Raw genomic sequence first — 22,967 nt, 5'->3', positions numbered from 1 at the left:
TGAAAGTTAAGTTTAAAAATATATATTTAGATAGTTAAGAAGTTCTTATATATTTATCTCTTCCAGAAACCCATGATGCCTTTCCTTGCCCATGATGCCTTTCCTTGGAATTAAGTATGAGAAAAGTTAGAATTCGGCTCATTTTCATGATGTACCAATATAACACTGCTTAGGTCTATTTCCATCAACCATTCTGAAATCAAATTTCCATTTAGAACTCCCACTAAAAGAAAATAATTTTCTCTATGGAAAAGTAATTGAGAAGGGCTAAATTTAGGCTAACTAAATATTCAAGGAAAGATGCATCACAAAACAGAGAGGTGAAAAAAGCAAATATATTGTAATGAAACCCTCTCTTTATAAACATCTATGACCTTTCCTCTATATTTGGAAATGTTACAAAGGTTTAAAAATTCTCATCAAATATTTATAAGTCTTTTAAACTCAAGCTTATTTTAGCCAGAAAACTTTTGCTATTAGAATTATATTAGCCTAATGTGAGAGGTAGTGACATTTTCTTCTCTTAATACCAAGCTAACAATTCCACATCTGGCTCAGGAGTTACAAGTTAAAAAACGATACAGAAGCACCATGGTACAGTCATCATATTTCCTTTTTTGGTATTTCAAGTCATCCGTAACTTCACTTGCCATTGGCAGGTGACAGTCCCCAGTGTGTTGACATTTAAAGGCAGCGGTCCTGGTGTTTTCCATCATGTAGCACTGGTGGACCTCTGTCCCCTTTCAAAACTGAAGCCATAGCTAATACTTTTTATAGCATTTACTGAGTGCCAGGTGATCTTCTAAGTGCCTTTACATACAGTATCTCATCCAGCCCTTAGAGATAAACATTATCCGCACCACTTTATAGGTGAAGAAACTGAGACCCAGTTTCTTGCATGATGTCATGTAGCTAGCAATCGGCAAGATCAGGATTTGAGATCAAATACTGACACTGCAGCCCATGCCCTAAACCAGTAGAACCTTCTGGGAGATAGGAATGTTCTAGACCTGTGCTGCGCAATATGGCGCCCAGGGGCCACGTGCAGATACGGAGCACTTGAAATGAGGAATGGAAGTTATCCTTTTATTTGATGTTAGCCCATCCTAACTTAAGCTGAAGTAGCCCCACATGGCTGTGGCTGCCATATTGGACAGGGCTGCTCTAAGCTGCACACCAGGCCATCTCCATCACAGGTTGCCGCAAAGCTGAAGAGAGAACCTCCTATGCACAGCGTCCTCCAAGTGGTCCGGGTGCTGGGTGCCCTTCCTCCAGTGCTAAGGAGTTTATGTTCTCATGTGGAGAGATGAAGAGCAATATTATCAAAAAGTCGTGACTTTAGGTACTGGTGCATGCTGAGTGGGACACTGCTTTGTGGAGTAATCAGGAGAAGAACTCAGGGAACAAGTGACTGTTTGATTTAGATCTGAACAGTGAACTCTGGGGCAAGAGTCACTAAGACAGAGAACAACTCATGCAAAGGCCCTGAGGCAGAAAAGAGTAGGAAGACTGCAAAGGGCAGAAAGAAGATGGGGCATGCAGTGGAACTGAGTGAGCTCAGGGGAAGATGTGGGGGGCAAAGGTCTTCTCGTTTTGGCTCCTGAACCTTTTCAAATTTGAGATGGCAGCCCCTCTCTCTTACTTAACTTGTTCACGGAGCACATTGTGAAGTCAGCCAGCTCCCTGGATTTTATCTGGCAAGCTCAGTGTCTCTCACTCTCTGGTAATTCTCTTAACTGTCCAATACAAATTTTTAACACTGTACTTAAAACTCCTAGTAGCTCAAAGTCAGTCGTGAGCCTCATTGTATATTTTACAGAATGTCTTTCTATATCTCCTCAAAATTTATTTCTTCAAAGTGCTGATAACTGAACTGATAACCTGTCAATTGGATCCACAGTGATGATAAATGTTCTGTCCAAAATGAATTAACTAAAATAATTCCAGCGTGCTGCCAACAGAGATCACACAGAAAGGAAAAGCGGCACTTTCAATGCTATCTTCTGCAAGAATGGATGGGTCTTCAAAGCATGAGAGTTCAAACGGGGGTCTTTAAATAGGTAGATTATTGATGACTAATGTATTCAATGCAAGACCTATAGGTAAAGATATTCAGCGATTAAGCGGCCTACACACCTTACAGTTTTTTTCTGCAAATAGAAGAGGAAACCTATTTTAAAAGTCTCTTATATATATGAAAGTCTTTTTTTCTAAGATATTTTTTCTTTCTCTCCCCTTCCCCCTGCCCCCGTTGTCTGCTCCATGTGTCCATTCGCTGTGTGTTCCTCTGTGTCTACCTGATCCTTGTCAGCAGCACTGGGAATCTGTGACTCTTCTTGTTGTTGCGTCATCTTGCTGCATCAGCTCTCCATGTTGCCGTGCCACTCCTGGGCAGGCTGCACTCTTTTCAGGCAGGGCGGCTCTCCTTGAGGGGTTTGAACCATGGGCCTCCTATGTGGTAGGTGGACACTCTATCAGTTGAGCCAAATCTGCTTCCCATGAAAGTCTTTTAAAGGTCATTTTTAGCCACTCAAAAAATGAATTTTCAGCCACCAAAATATTGAGTATGCATCCATGCTCATACCTTCTTGGATTTCACCACTTCTCACAAACAGAAGGAGCAGAGAGGCCGGAAAGAGTAAATTTGAGGTGGGAGGTGAGGCCAGGTGTGTGATTCATTCCAGGGACTAATTCAAAAGGAGAATGTTGGCTGCATTCTTGGGCTTGAATCTTACAGGGAAATCCCAAGAGGGACAAGGTAAGTAGAGGCAGAGAGTGATATTGGATATGCAGGGGGTGCAGATTCAATGCTGCTCCCATTACCTATTGCTGCTAAACGTGGTGGCTTAAAACAACCTCATTTCACTCTCTTTCATGGTTTCTCTGGGTCAGGAATTTAGGGGAGGGCTCAGGTGGGTGGTTCTTCCTTGGGGTCTCACAGCAGGTGACGCATCTGGGGGCTGCCTGTCCTGTCCTCAGGGCCTCTCCCTGTGATGGGGAGTTGGGCTTCCTCCCAGCATGGCGGCCTCAGGGCACTTGTCAGCTCAGGGCAGTCCGGCCTCCACCTCAAGTGAGGGAAGGTTGGATTGCCCTTGCTGACCTGCCCTCAGAAGCCATGCAAGGTCACAGCTGCCACATTTCCTCAGAGACAGGTGAGCCGCAACTCTGTGACTTGGAAGGGAAAGGAAATGGACTCCACCTTTTGACGGTGAGATGGCAAGTGTGGAGTCTGTGTGATAAGAGTGCCTCGCGACCATCTTTGGAAAACACGGCAGGTGTCTGTGTGTCTGTCACTCCCATTCGACCGGGGAGGTGTCGAGAGCAGGGTTCAGGGGGCCCCTCTGTGCCCCCAAGCCCACACAGGGCTGGCACCTCTAGGCCACAGAAAGGTGGGCTGATGACCCTGAAACTGCTCCCGCAGCCCCTGGGGCAGCACCAAGGGCTGTGCAGCAAGCTTTCTGAAACCTTCCTGTGGCCTCCATGTCACTCGGGCCTGCATCCAGGAAGGTGAGGGGGGATGGGGGAGACAGGAGAGGAGGCGGCCAGCTCGCCAGGCAGCTGAGAACAGGGGCGCCTAGTTCCAGCACGTGCACGGCCTGTGTAGCCCTGGGGGCCCTGCAGGCCACAGCCCAGGGAGCAAGTGCTCGTGTCCTCCATGACGTCCTCTCCAAGAACACCGAGACCAGCCCTCGGGGGCACCCCCCGCCCCCTTTGCTCTCTTCCCAGCCTTGATCAGTCACCCGGTCCCAGGGATTCGACCTTCTGAACGTCACCTGAGCCTCTTCTTTCATCTCCACCCCCACGTCCCTGTCCTAAGAGGCCCCCCACAGTTCCACCTCCCCCTCTGTGTCCTCCCAGCCTCCACGAGCACCCCTGGGCCTCCCCCTGGAGCCCAGCTCTGCTCTCTGCACTGTCTTCAGCCCCTCCGTGCTAACCGACCCCTCTAGAGACGAGGGTGAGTCGGGAGGGCAAGCCCAGGGCCCTGACCTGGTACCCCACCTCCGGGACACCCCGTGAACACTTCCTCTTCACCCCCTTCTTCTCTCGGGCCTCCCTCTCGGTGATGTCCACCACCCTCCTAAAACCACCCGTTTGCTTTCCTTCACCTCCATCTGCAGCTATGATCCACCACGGCCCCTGCCCTTCCCGCTCTGAATCCTTCTCCACTCTTCTCTCCTCTCCATTGCCTGCGCCTCCCCGCTGCGGGCTGCAGACAGCAAGTGACCCATGTCTGTCTCCAAACTCGCCTCCAGGCCCTTTGGTTTGTTTTAAACGAAAATCTAATCATGTCTGTGTTTAAGTCTCTTCATGCCCCCCATCATTTCACATTTTAAAACATACATTTTTAAGTGGTTTTTAACAAACGTGTTTGAAAATATATTTATATTTATAAATCTACAAACTATAAACATTGATATTTATAGATGGATATAATCATTTTGATTTAGATTTAAATGGTATTTCTTGGTTTATTTGTTCACATTTACATAAGAAAACTATCAAAAGGACACACACTAAGTCCTAAGGCTGCTTGTCTTTACGCGGTGGGGTTACGGAGGACTTATATAGTCTCCATTATCCTTTATCTGGGTTTTCCAAATTTATCAAATAAACACATTATTTCTATGATGAGAAACCAGGGGTAATTAGTGTTTTTCAATAAGCTTTGAAGCACGAGGCCCCCGAGGCAGGCAACTGATAAACACTGTTTTCCAGATTCTCAGAGTAAACTTTCAGGTGACAATTTGGCATCTCAAGGGGCAGAAGCTGAGCTGTGCACTCTGGGGCTCATTAAAAATCTAAGGAGGAAAGTGGACTTGGCCCAGTGGTTAGGGCGTCCATCTACCACATGGGATGTCCGCAGTTCAAACCCTGGGCCTCCTTGACCCGTGTGCAGCTGATGCACGCAAGGAGTGCCCTGCCACGCAGGGATGTCCCCCGCGTAGGGGAGCCCCACACGCAAGGAGTGCGCCCCGTAAGGAGAGCCACCCAGCGCGAAAGAAAGTGCAGCCTGCCCAGGAATGGCGCCGCATACACAGAGAGCTGACACAACAAGATGACACAATGAAAAGAAACACAGATTCCCGTGCCGCTGACAACAACAGAAGCGGACAAAAAAGAAGACGCAGCAAATAGACACAGAGAATAGACAACCGGGACGGGGGAATGAGGGGGAAGGGGAGAAAAATAAATAAATAAATCTTTAAAAAAAAACTCTAAGGCCCCTCTCAGGGCCTCTGAAGCAGAGGACAAGCCGTGCTCTCGGTCTCTCCTGGCAGGCTGTGAGGAGGGACATTACCAGGCCCTCGGGGCAGGCGGGCAAAACAGCAGCTTCTCTGTGGGGAGAGAACACGCCAAAGCGGGAAACAGCCTTGGGCCATGGCGAGAGAGAAGGGCGGGAGTGAATGACTGGGAACACTTTAGGGGGACTGAGACTTTGAAAGGGGCTGTAAGAGCAGAGCAGCCCTGGGCCCCCGAGGCTGCTCGTTTTCTCCGTGGTGGTTTCTTCTGTGTCCACCTCCGGCTCCCACTCCCCTGTCCCCTATTCCTTTCTTAGGGACACCAGTCATAGGAACGAAGCCCCCGACTCACTATGGCTCGTGCTCCGACCCCGCTGACAAGGGCCTGGACTTGACCATGCCGTGTTGTGACTCCAGTGCCCGACACTGCCCCGAGCTGTGAGGACACTGCTCCACAGGGGGCCCTGGGCCCTTTAGGTCATGGCTTGGCCCGCTCGGGCCGGTGTCCAGCAGACCAGAGGTTCTGGTGCAGGAAGGAGCCGGGTGCTCGCTGTCAGCACCCACAGTGCTGAGGGGCCTTCACATCACCCCTGCTTTGAATCAGGCCTGGGGCCCAGCCTCACAGCTGTTTGCAGGAGGCCCAGAGAGGTTCTGAGCATGCCCAGGGCCACACAGCCGGTGAGAGGTGAGCTGGCCAGGCCCACCCAGGTGCCGCAGCTCTGGAGCCCCGCTGCTCTAGAGGCCCCGGAGAGCTCTGGATCTGTCCTGACGGCACATCCGGGGCAGGCTCATCTAGACCCATCGTCTGGAATCCCCTTGCTCTCACGTTTGTCCTGGTCTTGGCCCCAGGTACGTTGTTTCTCATGATGATACCCTGGGCGCTGACCCCACGTCTTGCCACCCCTTCCCCTATGGACCTTGGACCACGACCTCCCTCCTGAGCACTGACCCGCGTCCTCCCTGCCTGCTCACAGCTCATGGCTCCTGGTCCCGACTCTCCAGAACCCTCGGTAAGTCACTCGTCTACTTCCCACCTTCCCTGCCATCTAAAGCCAGGAAGCCAGGAAGGTTTCTCTGGAGAATGGGGGCCCCCTGATGACCCTGATCAGTGTCTGTTCCCACCACTCAGCCCTGGAAGGGATCATGGTACCAAATACGAAGCCCCAGTGCCCAGCCTTGCCGCTGACACCTGATCTCCTCCGGTTTCCTGTCCCTCCTGACCTAAGCTGAGATGTTGCTTTTTTTTCCTTCTTTTTTCTTTTTTTCTCCTCTAGGTATTGGGGGGATGTGTGTTTTAAATTATTTTATTTTTCTTTATATTTTCTAATTGCTCCATATGAGTGTTGCTTAAACAATCTTTAAAAAACCTTCCCTCTGACAATCTGACGTTTTCACTGCATAACTAGGACCTTCCGCTATTTCTGGGTCTGGTAGAAGAGGGGGAGGCAAGAGAAAGGAGGCAGAGAGAAGCCAGTGAGAAGGAAAATAAAGTCAGCGTGCCCCTCCATTCAGAGGACGAGGGGTCCTGAGAGGAAGGGGCCGTCGACCCCCGGCGGGGCTGCGGCTGAGGCAGGAGAGGCCTGGGAAGTGGCCTCGGCCAGCTGGAGTCCCCTCGACTGTTCAGAGCCGTCTTGGTTTGCTGAAGGCTGCCAGTGCGAACTTCCTGAAGGGGAGCCTGTTGTGACGGGGACTTATTCGGGTGAAAGCTTCCAGCTCTGAGGCTGTGGACGTCAAGGCGCCATCAGAGCCGCGGCCGCCTGGCTGCAGCCCCGCGGGGAGGCCCAGGGCTGCTCTCCTCGGCCTCCTCCAGGCCCCCTTCTCCCCAGCTCAGCCGCGGGCCCCAGGCACGGGCTCCTCTCTCCCTCTCTCTTCCCGCTGCTCCAGCTTTGGCTGTTCCGTGGATTCCAGCCCCTGCCCTCTCGCAGCCTCTGGGGTGTCTGTGTCTCTGCAGCTGTGGACACTGGAGTCCTCACACGGCAGGTGAAGCGGCAGCTCTTCCCTGTCTCCAGTGAGGGACCACGACCCACCTGGGTGCTGCAAGCTAATCAAAAGGAATGAGTTAATCAAAAGGCCCCTTAACTGAATCTAATCAAAAGGCCCCTTAACTGAATCTAATCAAAAGGCCCCTCCCTTTTAACTGAATCCAATCCAAAGGCTCCCTGAAGCCGGCAAGGCAATGGCTTCACTTTCAGAACAGGATTTCCTGGGGTCCACAAAAGGCTCAAACCAGGGCAGAGCCGTTTTAGGGGACAAGGGAGAAGAAAGCCTGAATAGAAACGTTGAGAAGAAAACTCCACACAGCATACGTGTGTTCTCTGCTCTCCTGTGCCCATTACATGTTTAAAAACACTCACCTTGGGCCACTCGCAGACATTTTAAAATGCTATTTCTTCATGCCTAATCATGTAATCCTAGGTATTTAGACAGAGAATTAATCTACCCCAAAGCAACTCTGGCTAATGTAATCATTTAAATCCTGGTTCTTAAAAAATTTTTGGAGTGTCAATGTAACCTAGTGGTTAAAAACACCTGTCCTCTTATATATGCTATATCACCCATATTTGATTTCCATGAGGGTTCACCATGTATACAGTCCCAAGTTCAATACTTTACCTTTCCTTCTAGTAATATACATGTCCTTAGACTTTTTTCAACCACTGTCATACCCATATAATAGCTCTGCTATTTACAAACACTATGATGTGCTTTCACCAGTTCTATTCATTTCCAAAGCTTTACAGCCTTATGTGTATATTGCATATCTAAGACTGCTTTTACAAAATATAAATACAAGTAAGCTAGAGAGACAGAAACAGAATAGCAACTTTGTACAATAGGAAAAGCATAAAGAGATGTAATGAGGGGCTTTTGGGGGTCTGTTTTTTGTTTATTATTATTGGAATAATGCAAATGCTCTAATAATGACTGAAGTGATGAATGCACCGCTATGTGATTATACTAAATACCATTGACTGTACACTTTGGATGGATTTATGTTTTATTATTACGTATCAATAAAATTGATTTTAAAAAAATAATAATAAAATAAAATAAGCCCATGCCCCCAGCCACAGAGCACTCTTGCTCCTTATCTCCTCTGTTACTTTTATTTTTTTAAAGATTTATTTATTTATTTATTTATTTCCCCTCCCCCCCACCACTGTTGTCTGTTCTCTGTGTCTTTTTGCTGCGTCTTCTTTGTCCACTTCTGTTGTTGTCAGCAGCATGGGAATCTCTGTTTCTTTTTGTTGCATCATCTTGTGTCAGCTCTCCGTGTGTGCCGCGCCATTCCTGGGCCGGCTGCACTTTCTTTCGCGCTGGGTAGCTCTCCTTACAAGGCACACTCCTGGGCAGGCTGCACTTTCTTTCATGCTGGGTGGCTCTCCTTACAGGGTGCACTCCTTGTGCGTGGGGCTCCCCTACGCAGAGGACACCCCTGCGTGGCAGGGCACTCCTTGCGCACATCAGCACTGTGCACAGACCAGCTCCACACGGGTCAAGGAGGCCCGGGGTTTGAACCGCGGACCTCCCATGTGGTAGGCGGGTGCCCTAACCAGTGGGCCAAGTCTGCCACCCTCCTCTGTTACTTTTAAAGACGACAAAAAGAACAGATCCTGGGCCATTGCTACCGATTGCCATGCAAGTGGATTTCTGCATGCAAAACTCCAGAATTAGAATTATGCAACAGGCAGTGCTGGACTGGGGCCTCGCAAGGTGCGGAGCAGAGCAGTCCTGGTGGTGCTGGGCAGCGGCTCCTAGGGAAAGGAGCTGCGCTTGAGCCTCTCCGCTCCAAACCCGCCCTTTGGGGAAGGAGCTTCAGACATTTGCCCCCCTCCCCCGGGCCCGCTTTGCCACCACCGCAGCCCGCAGGCCTCCTTCCAAGTGGGCGCACCACCGCGCGTGACCAGTGGGGGGCGCTGGGGGCGCTTCTGCTTCCGACTTGGCCAGCGCCCTTGGTGTCCCCTTGGCTGTCTGGGAAGAAGCAGAGGCTTCACCCTCTCCCAAGAGGACTGCACCCTCCCTGGGCGAAATAAAGACTCGGAATCATGTTATTTGATGTTGAGAGCTGACTTTAAAAAAAAAAAAACTGCAGGTGCCTTGTTAGTTTTTAAATTATAGCCTGACCCCAGCTCATGGCAGATTTTGAAACAGGTCAGTAGTAGACACAATAAAAACTGAAAATCTGCTACCCCTAAAAACACTTGTCTCTGGAAGAAGCATTATTAACGGGTTTCACCTGCTTTATAACATTTATTGAGCTCTAAACTTAAGGACTTTAGGTGAGGTAAGTCATTAATCCTCCCAAGAACAGAGAAGGAGGGTGCTAACTTATGCCTATCCTGCAGATGCAGAAACACTGAGGCACTGAATCTGGTATAATAACGTTTTAAAATTATTTTTAAAAATATTTTTAGAGCAGTTGCAGATTTATGGAAAAATCACGCAGCAATTAGATTTCCCAGGTGTGTGTCTGTCGCCCCAACGCACTCACGCAGTTTGGTAATAACTTTTTGAGGAAATTGTTTGCCAAAATAGCTGTGTCTGGGTGATAAAACTAAGATCTGAGAGCTCACACTGCTAATTGACTTGACCCAGGACAACGACTATCTTTTGAGCCCCCTCCCCGCTCTTCCCTGTCAGCCCAGGCTCTCGGTAAGGTGGTAGGGGCTGGGTGCTGGAGCGCCCTGCGCGGGGCCAGGAGGAAGTTCAAACAATGCAGGAACGCCTCCCTAAGTTCCACAAAAACGCCAAGCCAGCCACTGTTTGATGTCCACAAGCCATTTATGGGTCAGCTTGGGAAGCCTGCCCTGCTGTCCCCAGAATGCTTCATTGTGTGGGGGATAAATCCCTGGGAATAAAACCCTGTTAGTGAGTGTGGGTAAACCCTGTTGGTGAGTGTGGGGTAAACCCTGTTAGTGAGTGTGGGTAAACCCTGTTGGTGAGTGTGGGTAAACCCTGTTAGTGAGTGTGGGTAAACCCTGTTAGTGAGTGTGGGGTAAACCCTGTTGGTGAGTGTGGGTAAACCCTGTTAGTGAGTGTGGGTAAACCCTGTTAGTAAGTGTGGGTAAACCCTGTTAGTGAGTGTGAGGTAAACCCTGTTAGTGAGTGTGGGTAAACCCTGTTAGTGAGTGTGGGGTAAACCCTGTTGGTGAGTGTGGGTAAGCCCTGTTAGTGAGTGTGGGTAAGCCCTGTTGGTGAGTGTGGGTAAGCCCTGTTAGTGAGTGTGGGTAAACCCTGTTAGTGAGTGTGATATAAACCCTGTTAGTGAGTGTGGGTAAACCCTGTTAGTGAGTGTGGGGTAAACCCTGTTGGTGAGTGTGGATAAACCCTGTTAGTGAGTGTGGGATAAATTCTGTTAGTGAGTGTGGGTAAACCCTGTTAGTGAGTGTGGGTAAACCCTGTTAGTAAGTGTGGGTAAACCCTGTTAGTGAGTGTGAGGTAAACCCTGTTAGTGAGTGTGGGTAAACCCTGTTAGTGAGTGTGGGGTAAACCCTGTTGGTGAGTGTGGGTAAACCCTGTTAGTGAGTGTGGGTAAACCCTGTTAGTGAGTGTGGATAAACCCTGTTAGTGAGTGTGGGATAAATTCTGTTAGTGAGTGTGGGTAAACCCTGTTAGTGAGTGTGGGTAAACCCTGTTAGTAAGTGTGGGTAAACCCTGTTAGTGAGTGTGAGGTAAACCCTGTTAGTGAGTGTGGGTAAACCCTGTTAGTGAGTGTGGGGTAAACCCTGTTGGTGAGTGTGGGTAAACCCTGTTAGTGAGTGTGGGTAAACCCTGTTGGTGAGTGTGAGTAAGCCCTGTTAGTGAGTGTGGGGTAAACCCTGTTGGTGAGTGTGGGTAAACCCTGTTAGTGAGTGTGGGTAAACCCTGTTGGTGAGTGTGGGTAAGCCCTGTTAGTGAGTGTGGGTAAGCCCTGTTGGTGAGTGTGGGTAAGCCCTGTTAGTGAGTGTGGGTAAACCCTGTTAGTGACTGTGGGTAAACCCTGTTAGTGAGTGTGGGATAAACCCTGTTGGTGAGTGTGTGATATAAACCCTGTTAGTGAGTGTGAGGTAAACCCTATTAGTGAGTGTGGGTAAACCCTGTTGGTGACTGTGGGTAAACCCTGTTGGTGAGTGTGTGATATAAACCCTGTTAGTGAGTGTGGGGTAAACCCTGTTGGTGACTGTGGGTAAACCCTGTTGGTGAGTGTGTGATATAAACCCTGTTAGTGAGTGTGAGGTAAACCCTATTAGTGAGTGTGGGGTAAACCCTGTTGGTGACTGTGGATAACCCTGTTGGTGAGTGTGGATAAACCCTGTTGGTGAGTGTGGGTAAACCCTGTGAGTGAGTGTGGGTAAACCCTGTTAGTGAGTGTGAGGTAAACCCTGTTAGTGAGTGTGGGTAAACCCTGTTAGTGAGTGTGGGGTAAACCCTGTTGGTGAGTGTGGGTAAACCCTGTTAGTGAGTGTGGGTAAACCCTGTTGGTGAGTGTGGGTAAGCCCTGTTAGTGAGTGTGGGTAAGCCCTGTTGGTGAGTGTGGGTAAGCCCTGTTAGTGAGTGTGGGTAAACCCTGTTAGTGAGTGTGATATAAACCCTGTTAGTGAGTGTGGGTAAACCCTGTTAGTGAGTGTGGGGTAAACCCTGTTGGTGAGTGTGGGTAAACCCTGTTAGTGAGTGTGGGTAAACCCTGTTGGTGAGTGTGGGTAAACCCTGTTAGTGAGTGTGGGGTAAACCCTGTTGGTGAGTGTGGGTAAACCCTGTTAGTGAGTGTGGGTAAACCCTGTTGGTGAGTGTGGGTAAACCCTGTTAGTGAGTGTGGGTAAACCCTGTTAGTGAGTGTGGGGTAAACCCTGTTAGTGAGTGTGGGTAAACCCTGTTGGTGAGTGTGGGTAAACCCTGTTAGTGAGTGTGGGTAAACCCTGTTAGTGAGTGTGGGGTAAACCCTGTTGGTGAGTGTGGGTAAACCCTGTTAGTGAGTGTGGGTAAACCCTGTTGGTGAGTGTGGGTAAGCCCTGTTAGTGAGTGTGGGTAAGCCCTGTTGGTGAGTGTGGGTAAGCCCTGTTAGTGAGTGTGGGTAAACCCTGTTAGTGAGTGTGATATAAACCCTGTTAGTGAGTGTGGGTAAACCCTGTTAGTGAGTGTGGGGTAAACCCTGTTGGTGAGTGTGGATAAACCCTGTTAGTGAGTGTGGGATAAATTCTGTTAGTGAGTGTGGGTAAACCCTGTTAGTGAGTGTGGGTAAACCCTGTTAGTAAGTGTGGGTAAACCCTGTTAGTGAGTGTGAGGTAAACCCTGTTAGTGAGTGTGGGTAAACCCTGTTAGTGAGTGTGGGGTAAACCCTGTTGGTGAGTGTGGGTAAACCCTGTTAGTGAGTGTGGGTAAACCCTGTTAGTGAGTGTGGATAAACCCTGTTAGTGAGTGTGGGATAAATTCTGTTAGTGAGTGTGGGTAAACCCTGTTAGTGAGTGTGGGTAAACCCTGTTAGTAAGTGTGGGTAAACCCTGTTAGTGAGTGTGAGGTAAACCCTGTTAGTGAGTGTGGGTAAACCCTGTTAGTGAGTGTGGGGTAAACCCTGTTGGTGAGTGTGGGTAAACCCTGTTAGTGAGTGTGGGTAAACCCTGTTGGTGAGTGTGGGTAAGCCCTGTTGGTGAGTGTGGGTAAGCCCTGTTAGTGAGTGTGGGTAAACCCTGTTAGTGAGTGTGATATAAACCCTGTTAGTGAGTGTGGGTAAACCCTGTTAGTGAGTGTGGGGTAAACCCTGTTGGTGAGTGTGGGTAAACCCTGTTAGTGAGTGTGGGTAAACCCTGTTGGTGAGTGTGGGTAAACCCTGTTAGTGAGTGTGGGGTAAACCCTGTTGGTGAGTGTGGGTAAACCCTGTTAGTGAGTGTGGGTAAACCCTGTTGGTGAGTGTGGGTAAACCCTGTTAGTGAGTGTGGGTAAACCCTGTTAGTGAGTGTGGGGTAAACCCTGTTGGTGAGTGTGGGTAAACCCTGTTAGTGAGTGTGGGTAAACCCTGTTGGTGAGTGTGGGTAAGCCCTGTTAGTGAGTGTGGGTAAGCCCTGTTAGTGAGTGTGGGTAAACCCTGTTAGTGAGTGTGGGGTAAACCCTGTTGGTGAGTGTGGGTAAACCCTGTTAGTGAGTGTGGGGTAAACCCTGTTGGTGAGTGTGGGTAAACCCTGTTAGTGAGTGTGGGTAAACCCTGTTGGTGAGTGTGGGTAAGCCCTGTTGGTGAGTGTGGGTAAGCCCTGTTGGTGAGTGTGGGTAAACCCTGTTAGTGAGTGTGGGTAAACCCTGTTAGTGAGTGTGGGGTAAACCCTGTTGGTGAGTGTGGGTAAACCCTGTTAGTGAGTGTGGGTAAACCCTGTTGGTGAGTGTGGGTAAGCCCTGTTAGTGAGTGTGGGTAAGCCCTGTTGGTGAGTGTGGGTAAGCCCTGTTAGTGAGTGTGGGTAAACCCTGTTAGTGAGTGTGGGTAAACCCTGTTAGTGAGTGTGGGATAAACCCTGTTGGTGAGTGTGTGATATAAACCCTGTTAGTGAGTGTGAGGTAAACCCTATTAGTGAGTGTGGGTAAACCCTGTTGGTGACTGTGGGTAAACCCTGTTGGTGAGTGTGTGATATAAACCCTGTTAGTGAGTGTGGGGTAAACCCTGTTGGTGACTGTGGGTAAACCCTGTTGGTGAGTGTGTGATATAAACCCTGTTAGTGAGTGTGAGGTAAACCCTATTAGTGAGTGTGGGGTAAACCCTGTTGGTGACTGTGGGTAAACCCTGTTGGTGAGTGTGGATAAACCCTGTTGGTGAGTGTGGGTAAACCCTGTGAGTGAGTGTGGGTAAACCCTGTTGGTGAGTGTGGGTAAACCCTGTGAGTGTGGATAAACCCTGTTAGTGAGTGTGGGGTAAACCCTGTTAGTGAGTGTGGGTAAGCCCTGTTGGTGAGTGTGGGGTAAACCCTGTTAGTGAGTGTGGGTAAACCCTGTTGGTGAGTGTGGGTAAACCCTGTGAGTGTGGATAAACCCTGTTAGTGAGTGTGGGGTAAACCCTGTTAGTGAGTGTGGGTAAACCCTGTTGGTGAGTGTGGGTAAACCCTGTTAGTGAGTGTGGGTAAACCCTGTTGGTGAGTGTGGGTAAGCCCTGTTAGTGAGTGTGGATAAACCCTGTTAGTGAGTGTGTAATATAAATCCTGTTAGTGTGGGTAAACCCTGTTGGTGAGTGTGGGTAAACCCTGTTAGTGAGTGTGGGTAAGCCCTGTTGGTGAGTGTGGGTAAGCCCTGTTAGTGAGTGTGGGTAAGCCCTGTTAGTGAGTGTGTAATATAAATCCTGTTAGTGTGGGTAAACCCTGTTGGTGAGTGTGGGTAAACCCTGTTGGTGAGTGTGGGTAAACCCTGTTAGTGAGTGTGGATAAACCCTGTTAGTGAGTGTGGGTAAACCCTGTTGGTGAGTGTGGGTAAGCCCTGTTGGTGAGTGTGGGTAAACCCTGTTGGTGAGTGTGGATAAACCCTGTTAGTGAGTGTGGGTAAGCCCTGTTGGTGAGTGTGGGTAAACCCTGTCAGTGAGAGTGTGGCTTTCCCAGTCTCCATTTGGGTGGGGGGCACGCTGCTTCTCCGAGATGCTCACCCCTGTGTCCCCTCCTCATCCCTGTGTATTCTTTAGAGTTCTCTTTTTCTCTATAGTTAGTCGATTGTGCTTTTTGATTCTTCATTTCAGAAGTGGTAAACTTTTTCCACAAAGATCAGATATTAAATATTGTAGATTTTGATGGCCATTTAATGATTTCTGTTGGACAGTCATCTTTGCCATTTTTTTTCTTTACAACCGTGCCCCATGCTGTCCTTTGTCAACCTCTGCTTGATTCAACTTTGCCTGTGCAAATTCCTGTGTTTTCTGCTTCCTCAAAGGATGGTCCTGATAATGCTTCTCAGTTGTGGGAAACTGGCTTACCTGTTCCTTATTGTAAATGTTTCACCTGTTCTATTGTAGATATTGCAGTTGTTAGATGTTGCAGTTCTAATAGCAAACAGCTGCTTGGTAGTTCCCAATAAATGCGATGTGGAAACTAGGGTCGAGGCTCTCAGTTCCAGAAGCTGCGAGTCTTCTGGTCCCATCTCGGTCTCCTCTCTTGTGTCTTTCTCTCTGTCCCTTTATTTTGTAAAGTTCTGCCTTGTCTTTCCTTGGAGCCAATCTATGGTGAGCTGACTGCAGCATTTCTCCATCTCCTTTCTTCTTTGAAACATGGCAATCATTTGAGCCAAGCCTCCTTCCCAGGGTTGAGTAAGTGAGAAGATAGGAAGGGCCAGTACTGCTGAGCTAGTGCCCCTCTTCAGCAGAAGTGAGTGGCCCAGAAGAAGCCCCCACCCAGCAGGCAGTGAAGGGCGTGGAGACCCTGAAGAGCAGAGAGTACCTGGGGGACCATCAGAAGTGGCAGTCACTGTGCCAGGTCAGGTGGGGTAGAGGGGGCAGGCCATGCTAAACACTTGGTGTTTTCACTCAGAGGAATGGGCATCCATCAAAAAAAGCTTAAGGGAAGTGGAAGTGGCTCAAGCAATTGGGTGCCCGCCTACCACATGGGAGGTCATGGGTTCGGTTCCCAGTGTCTCCTAGAGAAGACAAGACTGTGAGCTGGCATGATGGGGTGGCGTGGAGAGCTAATGCAACAAGATGATATAAGAAGAGATACAAAGAGGAAACACAATGAGAAAGACAACAAAGCAGGGAGCAGATGTGATTCAAGCGATTGATCACCTTTCTTCCACATGGGAGGTCCCAGGTTGGGTTCCCAGTGCCTCCTAAGGTTGAGTAGATACAGAGACACAGAAAGCAGAGAGCGAGCACAAACAATGAGGGGGGATAAATAAATAAATCTTTAAAGAAACAAAACTTTAAGGTATATGTAACAGCAGGCTTAGATTTACCGATTTTAAAGAGCAATATGAGGTGGTAGACTTGACCCAGTAATTAGGGCATCCGTCTACCACATGGGAGGTCCACGGTTCAAACCCCGGGCCTCCTTTACCCGTGTGCAGCTGGCCCATGCTCAGTGCTGATGCGCGCAAGCAGTGCCCTGCCATGCAGGGGTGTCCCCCGCGTAGGGGAGCCCCACGCGCAAGGAGTGCACCCCGTAAGGAGAGCCGCCCAGCGCAAAAGGAAGTGCAACCTGCCCAGGAATGGTGCTGCTCACAGGGAGAGCTGACACAGCAAGATGACGCAACAAAAAGAAACAGATTCCCGTACTGCTGATAACAGAAGTGGTCAAAAGAAGAAGATGCAGCAAATAGACACAGAGAACAGACAACGGTGTGGCGGTGGGGAGAGGAGAGAAATAAATGAATAAATAAATCTTAAAAAAAACAGTTCTCAAACTTTGCTGCACATTAGGGTTATATGGGGAGTGTTTGAAATCCTGATTCCCAGGCCTCGACTCAAACCAATTAAGTCAGAATCTCTGGAGTGGGAACTCTTGGAAGTGAGGAGGGTTAACTGTAAAAAGGTGGCCTTTGTGGTGATGGAGCAGGTCTGTATCCACTGCACGGGTGGTTACAAGAATCTACACACATAATAAAATTGCACAGACCCACACACACACACATGATTGCATGAAAAACTGGTGAACTCTGGTTACATACGATGTTACCTTTGGGGGAATCAGGGTGAAGGGCACAGGGGACCTCCCTGCAGTATCTTTGCCAACTTCCTGTGAATCTACAATTATTTCAAACTCTAACATAATAATTACGTTTTATGATGAAATAAGGTGTAATGAGAGGATAAATAGCCTTAGTTAATTATGAAAGACTGAAAATTAATGAAGCTTACATTCATTGGAAGAAGAGCAGTATAAACCCAAACCTAGATGGAAGAAAATAATAGGAAATAATGAAACAGAACAAAATCCACTCAAGAGGTTTAGATAACAAATAATTATTCAAAGATCTCGGTAATTAATGCTGTGGAGGAGGAGCCCTGTAAGTACTTTGTTTGACACACATTATTTCCTCTTGATTACGTAGATGACAAACCACCACTAACTTTCTTTTTGGCACAGAAAACCGGGATGTGGTTATGGAATCATGAAGAAGTCGCTTTTGAATGTATTTTTAGGTGACGTTTGAAAGTTCCCAGCTGACGGAAGATTTCCCTACACACGGGACACTTGTAAGGTTTGATCCCGGTGTGGATGCGTTGGTGAACATTGAGATTCCCCTTGTGGCTGAAGCATTTCCCACAGTCCTTACAGTGGAATGGTTTCTCCTTTGTGTGGATCCTCCTGTGACCCTGCAGGGTGGACTCATGGGTAAACTCCTTGTGACAGAGTTCACATCTGTACGGCTTCTCTCCTGTGTGGATTCGCTGGTGAACTCTGAGGTCTGAGGGCTGTATGAAGCCTTTCCCACAGGAATTGCACTTAAAGGGTCTTTCTCCTGTGTGTGCTCTCTGGTGGATGTCAAACTGAGACTTGTACTGGAATCTTTTCTCGCACACCTCACACTGATACTGGATTGGTCCAGTTGGTTCTTTACTTTGGCCATTAAGATGGCTGGTTGGTCCTGTAGTGCTTGGTGAATTAACTGATATTAAACCAATTTGTTTTAGGAATTCATTTTGGTCTGTACATGTAATTTCTTCTTGAGGCTGTCCTTGAGAAGTGGAGGTATTGTCTGGTTTTCTTCTCTTGAAAGATCTCAGAATCTTAGGAGAATATTCTTTGTGCCCACTCTGCATAGAAACTTCTGTCTCCAACACGGGGGTGGGAGATACATCGGCATTCACATTTTTAATATAAATTCCTTCTTTGGAATTTTTCTCATCCTTTGCCCCCACGGAATCTGCTGAAAGAAGGAATTCAATACATAACATTTAATAATAATATTTTCTCATTTAAGCCAAACTCATTTAAGCCAAATGATACCAAACTCATTTAAGCCAAAACATTGACGTGTGCCGAGATTTTCCCATCCACCTCACAGGCCTAAAAGACTCGATTGTAGGACACTCTGGAAAGGTAGAGATGGAGAACACTCAGCATTTGAGAGTCAGCTATCCCAGAGATAATGTAATGCTGGATGATATTCTGCTAAATAAAATGCCTTGCTAATGATTGCTATATATGTATATAAATTGATACAATGACTTAATTAAAGCTAGCATAAGAAAGCAATACACAGTCATATATTTATTTTATTAAACATCTGTTAATAATTGAGAAAATATGAAATATGCAAAGGATCATCTATAAACAGGGGCCCAACTGCCATATGATAATCCTTTATGATATACATACACATATTAATAAGCTCAACACACCACGGAACGCACCAACTTACCTGGCCCATGTCTGACCAGAGTCCCAACTGGCTGCAATATAAATGCATATATCTATATATAGCTTAGTAAGTGTATACTGACAATTAGCATGAGAAATAAGAATAACAACCAGTCAAAAGAGGAAATCAATATTGAACAGAGTCAGAAAATGACAGAAAAATAAACCTTTGTCTCCACACTCACCAGGACGCTTCGGCAAAGGAGGTTCTTGGGTTTTAAGCATTGTTGCTGCATCGCTGTCTTCCATCAGGTTCTCTTCCAACTTCTGCTCAGGTTCCTCCAGCTCACCCTTCCCAGGAATGGTGTCTGGCAGGAGAATGCCATGTCCCTGAAAATGGACAACCAAATGTAATTACTGACATGTCTAGATTGGGGCATGGGAAGTCCTGTCCCATCTTTTCCCCATGCTAACCATCTCCATGTGATACAACTTTTCAAATAACAGTTTTGTGAATGTGTCCAGACTGCTCACATCTGATAAACATAATCACCTGATTTCCAAATCTGTCATTAATCTGTACCCACCACATCTCTACATCAGGTTCACATCTTTCCATTTTTACCTTTTTAATTGTCTAACTCTATTTCTCACAACCATCACTTCTTCTGGCCCCTGACACTGAAAGGAAAATGGCTCTAGGTCAGGGTTTCTCAACTTCAGTACTACTGTCATTTGGGGATCATCTTCTGTTGCAGAAGGCTGTTTTGTGCATTGTAGGACATTTAACAGTATTAATGTCAATAGAGTTCCCCAATTTGAGGCAAACAAAACTGTCTCCAGGCATTACTAAATGTGTCCGCACCCCAGTTGAGAACCACTGCTCTAGTCCCGTCCTATGCTAAAGTTCTCATTACTCGAGCAGATTCACTCATTCACTGCCTCCCCAACCTCCCTAGAGATCAGGACATCACACACTCACCTGCCCTCTTGACATTTCACTGTTCTCTGGCAGTTCCCGCAGCTCTCCACAAACCTCCTGGCTGTTCTCCAGCTGTGTCCCACTCACAGGGGAGTGGGAATTCCCAGATAAGGCCCTCACATCATCCGCATCACTGGACTCAGATTCGGCCATTTGAACATCTGAATTTCGCAGAAGAAATTCCTGACCTTGCAATGAGACTATGGACTGTGAAAACAAACACAATCAGACACCCCATAAGAAGCTGGATGTAGTTTTCTCATACACCCTGTATACTCGCTACCAAACACTCAAACTTGACTCTAATTACTTATTTAAAGTTTGTCTTTCTTGGTACAGAATTAGCTCCGTGGAAACAGCAGTTCTTTTCAAATTGGTTTCCTCTCTAATCTCCCGTACCTGTATAGAGCTTGGAATATTTGACATGCTACTTAAATCTGTAATTATTTGAATGGTTTGGTCTCCAAACCCAAGAGAAAAATGTAGGCATATTCTGGGTAAGTCTAAACAGGTTTGCTGATGGCGTCTCATGTTGGGCTGGGACTTCAGGAGCTTCCTGTCAGGAGCTCTTTTCTCTACATTTGTCATTGGATTTGGCTGTACCAACCACTTGCCTTCTTCCAGTGAGGACATTTGAGCCACTTCCGACTCACTCTACTGCCTCTTTCCCCACATCCAAACAGGCATGATATTTTACCAGTATTTTCCCTTGATGTTGGCCTCACATGTGCTGATGGTCTCTAGATTCTCTTTGTCCACCCATCTCCTAGAACAGTTTCCCACCGCCACACTATTGAAGTTCAGGGCTGCATGACTTTGTGGTGGGCTCTCCTGTGCATGGCAGGGCGTGCAGCAGCATCCCTGGCCCCCACCCGGCACATGGCAGGAGCAGCCCCCTCCCCAGACCAGACAACCTACTGTCCCCAGACATGACCCAGCGACCCTGGCAGGCTGGAGGGAGGACAAAACCACCCTGCTACCAGCTAGAGAGCTGCTATCCTAGATCAAATTTAAGTTGGTCACCTTTGAATTATCAGGGAAATGTTTCTGACTTGAGTCTGGCCACTCTATCTAATCTGCCTGAATGCCTCTTGATTTTTTCCCGTCTCCTCAGCGGATGAGCACTCCTCCAAATTTGTAATTTTACTGTATACTTTTTTCTACTCAGCTCTAAAGGTGTGAGATGTGGCTCAATCAAAATCCAACACCTTGCTAAAGTGATGCTTCAAATGTTTTGCTCTTCCGCCTCACTCAGCTGAGTTTTAGCAATTTCTTTTGATTTCAGATTAATTATGATTTTTAGTTCCCCAAAGCAATTTCCACTTTTGCTGAAAGGCTGGCAACAAGACATAAATTTCCTTTATATCCATTCTGTCATTTGTAAACAAATTTACCTGCATCTCCCATCATTTCCTCTCTTCCTGCTGTTTCCAAATATGAGGTTTTTTATGCCAGTTTTGGACCAAAGGCAGGCTTTAATCTCAAATGCTCATTCTCTTCAACCTTCAGAAGATAGTAATCCTGTCTACTGGATCTTTAACCATTGCACTTTGATTGGTTGTGCTGAGTTAATGCCACACCTTGAAAATTCTCAATAAATAGCTCTTGACCCATCTACTGGTGAAATGCATTATAGCTGATGACCCAAGAGCTACTTTGCCTAATACATGGCCTTAGAACAGGGTCTGCATTCTTGGCACTCTTAATGTTTGGGGCTGGATAATTCTTTATTGTGGGGGACTGTGCCAGGCATTGGGGAATGTTTAGCAGTATCCTTGGCTCCTTCCCACCAGAGGCCAGAAGCACCCCTCCTCCTGTCATTACAACCAAAAATGCCTCCAGAAATTGTAGTTGGTGCTGGGGTTTAAGATATATTTAGGGGATTTGAATCTCTGGACTGATAATAAGACACCCAGGCCCAGAGCCTCAACAGACTTCAACTCCTACACTTTGATTTATTGGACTGACCCCACTCAGCTAACATGGAGTTGAAGAAGGTCAACCACCACACCATGGAGCCTAGAGTGTCTACAACTGAAAGCAGGAGGAGTGCATCCAGTATCCATGTGGAATATAAGTCCCCACTTGACATAGATGTGCAATGGACACAACCAATCCAATGTCCACAGAGAAAATGTGGAATGGGTGTGGGAAGGGTAGCCATGGTGGCTGCTGGGTTTGGGGAATGGGAGGAAGAGATGAGATGTGGAGGCGTTTTCAGGACGTGGAGTTGTCCTGGGTGGTGCTTCACAGACAATTACAGGACATTGTAGACCCCCCCAGGGCCCACTGGATGGAACGGGGGAGAGTGTGGGCTATGATGTGGACCATTGACTACGGGGTGCAGTGATGTTCAGAGATGTACTTACTGGGTGCAATGGATGTCTCACAATGATGGGAGAGAGTGTTGCTGTGGGGGGAGTGGGGGGTGGAGGCGGTGGGGTTGATTGGGACCTCGTGTTTTTTGAATGTAATTCGTAAAAATAAATAATTTTAATTTTAAAAAAATGCCTCCAGACATTATCCCAGGGGGGTGTGGGAAAATCTCCCCAGTTGAGAACCACTGACCTAGAATAAACCCATATTCTTTCTAGTCCAAATCTACCTTGCAGCCTCCATCACAGCTATTTTTCCTACACAAATCATAAGACTCCTACTTACCCACATCTTGGGTGTCCTGTTATTTCTCAGCATATTCTCCAAGTCTTTGCAACTCTTTACACCACTCTCCTTGACTAAGACCTGGAGTTCCAGGGGCATGCAGATCATGAACTGTTCCATCACCAGCTTATCCAGAATCTGCTCCTTGGTGTGGAGGTCTGGCCTCAGCCAGAAATGGCAGAGCTCAGAGAGTCTCCTGAGACACGTGATGGGGTCCAGCTCCTCCGGGCAGGCAAATCCTCTAAAGCTGACGTGCCAAGTCTCAGAGTCACAGTCTTGCTCTTCAAGACCAGTTCCTTGGGATGATACAAACTGTGGTGGCTCTGACCCAGGGCTGTCATGGGATTTTCTTTTAGATGATGAAACTGTCAGGTCTGTAGCCATATTGAGTGGAAAACTTTCCAGTACAATTAAATACTTACAATCTCTTCCAAATGCTGATATCTAATTGAGACCTATCTAAAGAGGTCTGCCTGGAAATAAAGGATGGACCAGATCAGTTTAACTTGTTACACCTCCTCCTGCCCACCCCTCTAATCCCTTAGCCCACAGAGATACCTCACCCATTGATGTATTTGGTACAGTGGAAATTAATCCACACTGTTACTCTCCCAACGCCCACCTTTTACTACACATACTGGTTTAAGTGTCTGAATGGCCCCTAGACCCTGAGCTATGAATGTGCAGAAGTAGGGTCAGCTTTCCCTTCTGTAAATTGGGGGTAATATTGCTCTCTATGGTAAATTAAACCTGATGATGTATGTGAAGCTCCTAAAATCTGTTTTAAGAAGAATGTCAGTTCTTATATCCATCCATCCAGTTAAGACACATAGCAAAGCCATACTGGTCATA

The 22,967-nt window shown here is 47.5% G+C and overlaps 1 protein-coding gene across 1 annotated transcript; it reads right to left on the bottom strand.

Moving 5' to 3' along the window:
- Nucleotides 1-17,271: 17,271 nt before the first annotated feature.
- Nucleotides 17,272-22,499, bottom strand: LOC101430331 (zinc finger and SCAN domain-containing protein 5B). The gene is made up of 3 exons (XM_012530352.4): nt 22,116-22,499; nt 19,455-19,661; nt 17,272-17,703 (listed from the first exon to the last, which is right to left on the bottom strand). Exons 1-3 carry the CDS (start codon nt 22,497-22,499, stop codon nt 17,278-17,280), a joined length of 1,017 nt encoding a protein of 338 aa, XP_012385806.2. The 3' UTR covers nt 17,272-17,277.
- Between the last annotated feature and the right edge of the window lie 468 nt (nt 22,500-22,967).

This window comes from Dasypus novemcinctus, chromosome 18, assembly GCF_030445035.2.
Source record: "Dasypus novemcinctus isolate mDasNov1 chromosome 18, mDasNov1.1.hap2, whole genome shotgun sequence".
NCBI lineage: Eukaryota > Metazoa > Chordata > Mammalia > Cingulata > Dasypodidae > Dasypus > Dasypus novemcinctus.
This window is presented reverse-complemented; position numbering and strand designations above follow the sequence as displayed.